At 35.3% G+C, this 12,518-nt stretch overlaps 1 protein-coding gene across 1 annotated transcript; it reads right to left on the reverse strand.

Moving 5' to 3' along the window:
• Window positions 1-6,363: 6,363 nt before the first annotated feature.
• LOC141252089 (uncharacterized) lies at window positions 6,364-10,018 on the reverse strand. The gene is made up of 3 exons (XM_073670461.1): window positions 9,719-10,018; window positions 6,582-6,873; window positions 6,364-6,494 (listed from the first exon to the last, which is right to left on the reverse strand). Exons 1-3 carry the CDS (start codon window positions 10,016-10,018, stop codon window positions 6,364-6,366), a joined length of 723 nt encoding a protein of 240 aa, XP_073526562.1.
• Between the last annotated feature and the right edge of the window lie 2,500 nt (window positions 10,019-12,518).

The raw sequence follows: 12,518 nt of genomic DNA on the forward strand, positions 1-12,518 counted from the left end.
TAATAACATAAGAACATTACTACTTTGGACTAACGTCCTCAGACCATCTTGCTTCACTCCCACTTACATACAATAATTACCTATAATATGGACTCAAAACTGAGTCCGGAGACGGAGGTGGTGCCGGAGGAGTGACTGGCAAAACATGAGGATAGGAAAAATAAGGATGAAAATAATGTGGATGAGTGGTATAAATGGTGAAAAAGACTGGATAAGGATCGTAATGGATAATTATAACTGGGTATACTAAAAACGAAGAAGACATGGTTATCTTCCTGCTCTCTTCCCTTCTTCTTTACTTGAGCTCATATATGCTTTATATATTCATTATTTTTGATAAATTACCCTAAACGTCCAAACTCTTAACTATTGTATCTCACCGGGTAATTATGCATGTTTTTCGAAGGCCTAGTTATAGGATAACTATTGTGGCTATTATTTTACATGTCAATGGAAATAAATAGTGACTAGATCACGTGCATAATAATTAAGGACATACATTTACGTGCTTTTCTTTGGCATAACGTATTTATAACTTTTGCAGTAAGATAAAATGGCAAACTTAGCAAAAAGAGAATTTGACATCCTTGAGTTGTCGGGCGAAAAATTCTTTGAATGGAGGCTGGACGTCACTACTCACCTCTTGGAAAAAGGTCTAGAGAAGACCATTGAAAAGGTTGAAAAAAAGGATAAGGACAAAAATGAAGTGGTAGAAGTGGAAAAATGCACGCCAAAGGAAAAGGCTCAGGCGATTGCATTCCTTCGCCACCATATACACGAGTGCCTCAAAACGGAATATATGTTCGTTAATGACCCACAAGAATTGTGGGAAAAATTAAATGAACGTTTTGGGCATCAAAACCGAATCCTCCTGTCAGAAGAACAACATGAATGGAGAAATTTATGGGTCCAAGATTATAAATCAATAACTGAGTATAATAGTGCTTTACTTAGAATTACATCCCAACTCATAAGTTGTGGTGAAGTAATTACTGAGAAGCAAAAGTTGGAAAAGACATTTTCCACAATGCATGCCAATGATGTTACGTTACAACAACAATATAGGCAAATGGGTTTTGAAAAATTCTCAGAATTGATAACAATCTTGTTGATTGCTGAAAAGAACAATAACCTCCTGATGAAAAACCACAATATGAGGCCATCTGGCTCAAAAGCGTTTCCTGAAGCAAACGCCGTGGACAAAGGGTTCCCTGGAGGAAACTCAAGAGAGTATAAGTCACGGTGGAACAATGTTCGTGGCCATGGCCGTGGTCGTGGTAAATTTCATAGTCAAGGAGGTCGTGGTGGCTATGGAAGAGGACGTGCCCAAGGATTTCAAAAGGGTTACGGTAATCACCATGGCTATAAAGGCAACAAAGGGGATGAAAGGCCAAAGGCCCAGACGAGTCAAACAAAACCCTCTGAGAAAACCAAGTCAATTTGTTATAGATGCGGGATGACAGGTCATTGGTCAAGAGTGTGCCATACAGCTAAACATTTAGTGAAGTTGTACCAAGATGGGAAAAATAAAGAAAAGGCCACCGAGACCAACTATATTGAGAATGAGGGTGTCGGCAACTTTGACATGCCGAATATGGATACCCCTATGTTCCTCAACCAAGGAGGAGATACCAGTCCATCCCCTATCTTTAGTAATGATGACTTCATCTATGAACGCTTGAACTAGCCCCATGTCACTTCTCATGACATTGCCTAATACCATTTTTCCTTTTATTGCCTAGTTAAATCATGTAAAATATGATTGAATTTGTGTGATGTCTTTCTTAAAGCACTTGAACCATGTCTCTCAAGGATGTTGTATAATAGACCTATCTTTGTATGAATGAAGTTTTTTTTTTATTCTTACTTCTCATGTTATTTCCTTTATATAGTGAACATGGAACTACCTAAAATGGAACTCGATGGGAGGGAGAAGTGTCTCTTGGATAGTGCAACAACACACACTATCTTAAGAAACAAAAATTATTTTACAAACCTAAAGGCCTATGAAGGCAACGTGACCACAATTTTAGGTGTGTCTAAACTCATTGAAGGCTCCGGAAGAGCAATTGTTCTACTTCCACATGGAACAAAATTAGTGATAAATGATGCACTATACTCAAGTAAATCCCATAGAAATTTGTTGAGTTTCAAAGATGTGCGTCAGAATGGGTTTCATATGAAAACCATGAATGAGAATGGGAAAGAATATTTGTGCATCATAAGGCATGAATTTCGCCTTAAAAGAATCCTTGAAAGGATGCTTAGTCAAACCTACGGATTATACTATACGCATATTAATCCACTTGAGGTCAATGCAGTTATAAGCAAAGAATCAAATGATAAAGTTTCATTTACATTATGGCATGAACGCCTGAGTCACCCAGGATCAGTGATGATGCACAAAATTATAAAGAATTCGTTTGGACATTCATTGAAGAACATCAAACTTCTATCCTCCAATAAATTTAATTGCACTGCATGCGCACTTGGAAAATTTATTATAAGGCCTTCCAAAAGTAAAATTGCAAGTGAAATGCCCACATTCTTGGAAAGAATCCAAGGGGATATATGCGGATCAATTGCTCCGCCATGTGGACCATTTCGATATTTATTTTATGGTGCTAATTGACGCATCTACACGATGGTCACATAAGCCTATTATCTACGAATGCCGCATTTGCTAAACTCCTTGCTCAAATAATCAGATTGAGAGTACAATTTCCGGATTACACAATTAAGAAAATCCAACTTGATAATGCAGGAGAATTTACCTCTCAAATCATCAATGATTATTGTATGTCAATTGGTATTGACGTGGAACATCATGTAGCTCATGTTCACACGCAAAATGGTCTCGTTGAATTATTGATAAAGAGGTTACAATGGATCGCTAGACCATTATTCATGAAATCCAAACTACCTTCATCAGCATGGGGACATGCTATATTGCATGCTGCAACCTTTATTCGATTAAGGCCAAGCACAACTCATGAGCAATCTCCATTGCAACTGGTATATGGAAAGGAGCCGGACATCTCACATCTTAAGGTATTTGGATGTGCAGTATATGTTCCTATTGCTCCACCACAACGTACCAAAATGGGACCACAAAGAAGATTAGGCATATATGCTGGTTTTGAATGCCCACCGATCATAAAATATCTTGAACCTACAACAGGTGATTTATTCACAACAAGATATGCTGATTGCCACTTTGATGAAAATACCTTCCCAAATTAAGGGTGAGAAAAGAAAAATGTGAATCCAAATATAAAGGAAATCACATGGAATGCAATAGCAGTATCCCACCTTGACCCAAGAACAAAGGTGTGTGAACAAGAAGTACAGAAATCATTCATTTACAAAGTGTTGCAAATCAGTTACCTAATGCATTTGTGGATACCAAGAAAGTAGTAAAGTCATATATGCGAGCAGCGAATGCTCCTGTAATGATTGAAATACCCATTGGACAGCCTGAAGCGTCCATCACAAATGAGTCCAAAACGCGCCGAAAGCGTGGAAGACCATTAGGGTCAAAGAACTTGAAACCAAGAAAGTCAAAGAACCTAAAGGGCATAGAAGAAGACGCTACATTGGCTCTTGAAAAATCCGGTGAAGAAAAGGAGATTGAAAATGAAAAAATCTCACAAGAAAATGACATCTTAGATAATGATCGAAATGTCGATAATTCTGAAATTTACATTAATTATGTATACACAGGTGTACAATGGAACAGAAAAGATGCCATCCTTGATGATAAATTTGCTTACTCAGTAGCTATAGATGTTGTGTCTGAAGATGACGACATTGAACCAAGATCAGTTGATGAATGTCGTCAAAGAAAAGACTGGTCCAAATGGAAAGAGGCAATACAAGCAGAATTAAAATCGCTTGAAAAACGAGAGGTTTTTGGACCCGTAGTCCATACACCAAAGGGTATAAAACCTGTGGGTTATAAATAGTTTTTCGTAAGAAAACGAAATGAGAAAAATGAAGTTGTCAGATACAAGGCAATGACTTGTAGCCCAAGGCTTCTCTCAAATCCCTGGAATTGATTATGATGAAACATAACTCTCCCGTAGTTGATGCAACTACGCTGAGGTTTCTCATTGGCATGACTGTGTTTGAGAACTTACATATGCGTCTTATGGATGTTGTGACTGCATACTTATATGGATCACTCGACACAAACATTTATATGAGAGTCCCAGAAGGAATAAAACTCCCGGAGTCCAACAACTCTCAACCTCGAGGATTATTCTCTATAAAGCTAAAGAGTTCGTTGTATGGATTAAAACAATCTGGACGGATGTGCTACAATCGCCTCAGTGAATATCTCATGAAAGAAGGGTATAAGAACAATGCTACATGCCCATGTATTTTCGTCAAGAAATCCATAAACGGATTTGCCATCATAGCAATTTATGTTGATGATTTGAACATCGTTGGAACCACTCATGAACTCAAAGAGACTGCAAAATATTTGATGAAAGAATTCGAGATGAAAGATCTCGGAAAAACCAAGCTTTGTCTTGGATTGCAGATTGAGCACTTAGACAGTGGAATTTTTGTTCACCAGTCTAATTATACTGAGAAAATCTTGATAAGGTTTAATATGAATAAGGCACATCCCTTGAACTCTCCCATGGAGATTCGATCCCTTAATGTTGATAAGGATCAGTTTCTCCCTCGAGAAGAGGACGAAGAAGTTCTTGGCCCTGAAGTACCATATCTAAGTGCAATCGGGGCTCTGATGTATTAACTAACAATACAAGACCAGATATTGATTTTGTCGTAAACCTCTTGTCCAGGTTTAGCTCATCTCCTACAAGGAGACATTGGAATGGGATCAAACACATATTTTGCTACCTTCGGGGCACGCAGATGCAGGATACTTGTCTGATCCACATAAAGCCAAGTCACAAAATGGCTATGTATTCACATACGGAGGCACATCCATATCATGGAGATCAAATAAGCAGACGGTGACTGCAACATCATCAAATCAAGCAGAGTTGATTGCCTTGTACGAGGCAGGAAGGGAATGCGTGGCATTACGAGCAATGATTATATTCATCAGAAAGAATGTGGAATAACGCCTGTCACCAGCGGGCCAACAGTTCTATATGAAGACAACTCCGCATGCGTTGCTCAGATGAAGAAAGGCTATATCAAAGGAGATCGTACAAAACACATTTTACTCAAATTCTTCTCTAGTCATGAATTGGACGAAGCTGGAGAAATCCACGTTCAACAGATCCGGTCGAATGATAATTTGGCTGATATGTTTACAAATTCATTACCTCCCAAGAAGTTTGCAGAACTGGTATCAAGGATTGGAATGAGCAGACTCAGAGACACACGTTGATCTCAGGGGGGCTTCATGCGCGCTGCACTCTTTTTCCCTTCGATCAAGCTTTTTTTCCCACAGGGTTTTTTTGCTTGACGAGGTTTTTAATGAGGCATCATCAAGGCATATAACGGGATTCACAGTTGTACTCTTTTTCCCTTCGATCAAGCTTTTATCCCACATGGTTTTACTTGACAAGGTTTTTAATGAGGCAACGTACATTATATCCCGCAACGATTCAAAGGTGATTATTCAAGGGGGAGTGCTATGTTATTATTTGTTTCACTTATCCACTTAAGTGAAGACAATTTACTAAGGTAAATAGTAGTATTATGCGAATAATTCACCTTTGTATTTAATAGCCTACAATTGGTAGGTAATCTCCTCCTTCTATAAATAGAGGTCATTTAAGTACAATTTGAATACAAAAAATTATACAAAACACTCTCTTCCTAAATCACTCTAAATCTCCATTTTCAAGCAAGTTATTTTCTTTAATTATTTTTAAAATAAGGCAATTCAAGTTAATTTAAAACAGTAAGTAAATATATTTGAGTTTTAGAGAGGCATTAAATGAGTAAAGGAATGACAAAAAAAGCTTAACTTCTACCGGAAGGATAGGATTAGAAAACATAGGATTGAGATGAAAATGATTAAGAGTAAGATTCACGCAAGAGTTATGATACCAAGTATCCTAAAAAATGCTGACAGAAACATAATGAAAGAAATTTAAATATTAATTTTCATATCCAGAAATCAACAATGTACTAGAAAAAATCAATTAGTTAGTGCATTACTTTCTTGATAGTAGTTTTGAGTTTGGGATATATTACTTTCCATCCTTCTTGTGTAGGATGATTTGTGTCCCAATAGAATGCTCCTGCACGGTCATCGCAGAGTGTATACAGCTTGTTACCATCTTTATCCACATCCCCGCACCTCGACATTGAGGTAGTCCCGAAACAACACGGCTTCAAAGGATGTTTGAACCGCAAACCTCCTATAAACAATTAGTGCAAATCAATTACTGTTGTGGTTAGGTCTAGCTTGGTGTGTGCATCCGATTCGATCTGAAAATCAGATTGGATAATGCACATGGGATCGATCCGAGTTCGGATCGGATTGTGTCCGAAAATCCAAACTTCAACAACATCGAGTTTATATAAAATGGTCATTAGAATTAAAATTTAATGGAACTTACGATTTCATAATTCCATTGATACTATACCTGAAGACGAATCCTTCTTCTTAAAGGCACTAAAGAAGGAGTTGTAGAGGTCAAGGATATGAATGACATCACTTTGGTTGGAAACGGCTTGTTGTAGGAGGGCGTTGTGGAGTTGCACTGCGGAGTTGAAGGTGGAGTTGCAGCGGCGGAAGGAGTCAATGGCAGTGATTTGTGGCGCACATCCTAGAGGTTGTAGTCCTGTCACGAGAATCCTCCTTATTCCTAGCCCCAATAATCTTTGCATACTTAGGGTGAGTTGGTTCACCACTTTTGCAATGAAACTAGGCAGCTCCTACAAATTCAGAATCAGTTTTTACTTTGTTAAACCGTGATTTAGAGAACACCTAAAATTGGACTACCCTTTGATTTGTAACAAATTTATGGTATCATAGTTTTTGAATATTTTTATCTTGTTTTAGAAATTTAGAGAGAACAGAAGATAGACCCCATAAAAAAAAGATATGACTTGATCCTTTCAACCCAAAATTTTCATACACTTTAGACTCATCCGACCTATTTAATACATTATGCTTAACATCTTAACGATGCATTTATTAACCATGTAATTAGTAACTTGATAGTTCACTTTAACAATTCCTAGGATATTTTTTCAAAATATAATATAGGAAAAATATCATACGAGAAATGCTTTTTAAAATGAAAATGTTTAAATGTGTTAAATTTGTGTATATATTTGTTCGAATTCAGCGATTATCTATATGACAAATAACAAATATAATATATTGAAGCACATCTAAAATAAAAACATTGTAAATTTGTGTAAGTAAATTTATGCACGTAGAAATAAAAATTATTAAAGAATCGTCAGCTTGAAAGCCGTAACAATCACTTTTAATTGCCCAAATAAAAAATTCGAAACAGTGAACCGTCCATAACTTGCATTCATGACATAATTTCAAATACTTTAAGAGGTTTTACATCAACCTACACCTTTGTTTATGAGCTTTTGCAATAAAATTCACCCTTTACATTATTAATTATTTTAAACTGTTTAAATTGTGTTTTCTATTAACAAAAACTACTCACATTAAAATCTGTCCGTAAAAAATGTAAAACTAGCAAATTGCATTTGTCAATTATTACACAAAATCACCCTTTATATTATTAATTATACTAACATGTCCATATTATATTCGTCGCTGCCAAATTACCGTAACATAAAAAATCTGCCAAACCTTCTTGTAAAAAGTATAAAATAACTGAATCACACATAACATATTTTTATAATTATTTTTACCCGGTTTGTACGTGATTTTCTTTAGAAATTAGTTCCTTTAAGAAAAATACCTAAAAAATTAGTGAATAAGAGTAAAATTTTAATTTTGAATTTCTTCTTCTATGTTATCGCTTTCAATGAAGACCTTGAACAACTTTTTCAATCGCACTTTTTAGTAGTGCATTATCCAGTAATATACTAGTGCACTAAAGTAATCCGCACAGTCGGCACTCAATTAACCCTCTAATATAATTACTAATTAGTGATGGTTTGTATAAAAAATCGATAAATAACGGTAGTTCGCTTCAAAACCTAAAAAAATTATAAAAGCTGAATATTGGAGAATATTAACGAAAGGTTGTACATATTTGTATAGACATTATGATTTAAATATGCATAATAATGTATTTCATACTTATATATTGATCATATACATCAGATATTGCTAGAAAAAAAGAAATTTGGATAAAATTATAAGGGTGAATAGGTAAATGATAAAGTAAAATTAATAACTTGACCTATCTTGACACACAAGAGAAAAAACTAAGGAAAAGTGTCAACCAAAAATAAATATGGTAATGAGAAATGACAAACAACCTAGAGTGTAAGATTAAAAACAACCCTACGCTTTAGATTGTCTGATTTTGACCAGCGTGTTGTTGATCATCATTGATCGTTTAGCATTGATTATGTACAAATGCACATAAACTATGTACTAATATAGAGAAACCATGCACTAATGAATTAATGCACAAAAATCATGAACAAATACCAAAATCACGAACTACTGCATAGAAGTCTACACTAAATAGAAAGAAATCATGTACAAATGCTAAAAAAATATGCACTAACACTAACAAATCATGCACTAATGTAAGAAACCATTCAATATTGCACATAAACCATACATTAATGCACATAAACCATGCACTAATACCGACACACCAAACACTAGTGTATAGAAACCATGCATTAATGGAAAAAATCATGCACTAGTGCTAAAAAATATGCACTAACAAACATAAATCATTCACTAATCCAAACAAAGTCATACACTAATGTACAAAAATCATGCTCTAATACACAAAAACCATGCACTCATGCCAATACATCACACACTAGTGCAAATAAACCATGCATTAATGTTAAGAAACTACACAATAATGCAGACAAGTCATGCAGTAGTGCACAGAAAAACCATACATTAATGCAAAGAAATGACCTTGACCAGTATTGGCCGACGTTGGTCATTGACCATTGACTGCAAGATCAATCCTAGGCAGAACTGGAAAAAATCGACCCAACCTACAAACCCGACCTAAACTGTGTCTGGGTCATACAAACCTGACCTGTTTTTACACGAAACTTGTTTTGACCAAGCCCGATGACCCCAGAATGTTTGGGTCAAAGTATGAACCGACCTGTTGAGTCAAGAATATAAGCATACAAAATATGAAATTAAGTAAGAAGAAAATATTTTCATTTTTTAATAATTTTTTTATTTTAAAAAGTGTTTTATTATGTTTTTTCTAAAAAGTATTACAAAAAGCAGAAAAGAAATTCTACATCAACCGACTTGTTGACCCGACCCGATCCGACATTAAACCCGTTATAACCCAACCCATTATACCCCGGTAAAAATTCGACTTGAAATGATACGACCCAAGATGACCCGAACCTGACCTGACCGATCCGATTACCGGGTCTAATCCTTGTCATTGAATTTAAAAAAATCAAATAACTAGGATGTATTTTTATTTCTTAGTTAAAGAGTTTTTTATCGTCATTGATATCCGAAAACAAATAATACTTATTGATTGATCATTTCGTCTTAACCTATAAGTTTTGTTTAAGATCTAAATTAGAATGGATCGGAAAAAAAGAGAAGCTAAATTTGTACCTGCACTGTGCCACCGGTGGCGATGAAAGTTGCATAGTCATTGCCAACTGCGGAGACATAAGCAATGGAGTCAGACAAGTCGGAGTTAATACGAACGACGTCATTTCCTGAGAGCATTTGTTGAAAGAGATCAATCTGAGAGGTCATGTTCGGTAAGCCGGCATGGACGGTGGCGGTTGTGTTAGTCAGTCCGGTGCCTCCAAAAGCAAAATTCACACCGTGCTTTGCTTTCAGGGGTCTCGCTTTCATCCATGAATATGAGATTGGAGTCTTCAATCCCAAATACTTAGCTGCATGCATGCCCACCAAAAATTATTATATTACATTACTTTTTACCTGCTGCATACATTCTAGTTCTTACATACACGAACTTATAAGATTAAACTTGTCTTATTTTTCTTTCCTCTATCTCTCTCCTCTAATCATTAAAATTTTTACTTTTTTCTCTTCTATTTAATTTCTTCTTCATAATTTTTTAAATTACTTAGAAAATATTAAACGGGAACTATATAAGGGGATAGAGGGAGTAATTCACAATTATATTGTAATTAATATCAACTGAGAAAAGGATGTATCTGTGGCCTTTGTTTATTATCTCCATAAATAACGCATGTGTCATTGTTCAAGTTCAATTCATTATGTTTCTGCCTCCTGATCAACTAAATTCAAGGAAGATTTGCATTTCTAATTCATTGTTGTTTCACATTTACTATAATTATTCCACTTATTTGATTTCGTATTTGGCTCACTTTTGACACGTGTACTAAATTCGGTGAGACTGAAATTTACGTTTATTAAATTAAGAGAGAAGGAGGAGAGGAGATTCTTGAGGGCAGAGTGAAACAGAAAGAATATCGACTTTGCCAGTTTGAAAGCTTTCTTAACATCAAATTCGATGTCGATTGTGATGTTCTTAGTGAGCATCCACTACTAGAAAACACTGTTTTATCGATGATTCTTGATTCCGTCTCAAATATTCAACATTACCGACGGAGTTAGCGATGGATAACACATCCGTCGCAGATATTGTCGCAACCTTAGAACCTCGTAGATTAACGACGGATCTCTTAAAATCCGTCGCTAACTTTGGGACCCTCTCTGGTTCTACAGGTTAGCAGCGGATAAATCCGTCGCTAAGCTGACACCTTCTATAAATTTACGCAGAATTTCATGTTGCCCTTACTTTCGCTCCTTGCCCGCCGAATTCTCTCCCTTCTCGCCCCTTCTGCAGCTTTCCGACCAGCACTAGTCGCCCGCCCGCCCCCTCGCTCCTCTTCTCTCCCTCCTCTTCACTCTGGCCCGTCACTCCCGCTGATTTGTGGAGTTTGCCCGCGCCCGCCTCTCCTTTACCTCCTCTTCCGCCCAACAGCCGAAGTTCGTATGCCCGCCTCTCCAGCCGATTTCTGGAGTTTGCCCGCCCGTCACTCCCGCCAGTTTCTGGAGTTCGACCGCCCACTCGGTGTTATCGCCCGCCCAGCCTGGTACGTTTTTCTTATTTTAAATTTGTTATATTAATAGTACTATTGTTTTGAAATTGTTTATTTAGAAATTGTTTAGAAAAAAATATTATTAGATAGTTTAATTAGAAATTATTTAGATATAGGTTATTATATAGTTTATTTAGAAAATTGTTCAGAAAAAAATAGTATTATTCTTTAGAAAATATATAGGTTTTTAGATAAGTTTTTTAGAATATTTTTTAGAAAAAATTATATTATTGTTTAAAAAATATATAGATTTTTAGATAGGTTTTTCAGAATTATATAGAATTTTTTAGGAATCATATAAAAATTTTTAGGAAATATATAGGACTTTTTAGGAATTATATCGAATTATTTATGAATTATACAGAATTATATTTAATTTTTTAGGAATTATATAGGATTTTTAGGAAATATAATTGTAAAGAATTATATAGAAATTTTTAGGAAATAGAATTATAAATAATTTTATACATAGAATTTTTATGGATTTAGAATTTTTATGCATTTCAGATTTAGAATTTGTTTGGATTTTGGATTTAGAATTATATAGAATTATTATGGATTTATAATTTTTGTGAATTTAGGGTTGTATATGATTTATGTTGGAAATTATTTAAATTCTTATGAATTTAGGATTATATACAATTGTGAATTTAGGATTTTATATATATATATAATCGTGGAATTAGAATTATAAATTATTATTTAAATTATTATTGGCGATTCTTAAAATATTAAATATAAAAAAATAAAAAATGAGAATTAGGATTAGGATTAATACTAATTCTCGGTGTACATGTTGTACATGTGACAAAATAAAATAAATCATAGAAGATGTAATTAAGATAATAAACACGATTAGATGTGAATCTTCATCTAATTATCCGCGCTATAAAGATGGATCAAGACCATAGTTGGATGTATCAGAGACTCACGAGGGGGTTGTTAACCCCAGGATTTCCCGAAAAGTGAAAGAGTTTATCCAGTTTTCCTTAGGTCATCCAGCTTGTATGAGTGAAGTGCCGATTAAATGCTCATGTCCTAAGTATGGTTGTAGAAATAATAGCTATCGAAATACCGATGATCTAGAATTATATATTTTGAAGAATGGGTTTGTAAAAGATTATCACGTATGGGTTTTTCATGGCGAGAGGACCGTGTTGAATCCTGGAGAACAACAACATGCCATACCGGAGAATGATGTCGAGGGGGTTGAGTTTGCATCTAGTAATAGAATGATACATGATGCTGCCGGTCCAGAAGTAGTCTTCCAGGAAGATGAGCCCTCGAATGCAGAAGCTCAGAAACATTTTGAT

The sequence above is a fragment of the Phyllobates terribilis genome, unplaced genomic scaffold (assembly GCF_046119375.1).
Source record: "Phyllobates terribilis strain yellow unplaced genomic scaffold, ASM4611937v1 Scaffold_8152__1_contigs__length_32410, whole genome shotgun sequence".
NCBI lineage: Eukaryota > Metazoa > Chordata > Amphibia > Anura > Dendrobatidae > Phyllobates > Phyllobates terribilis.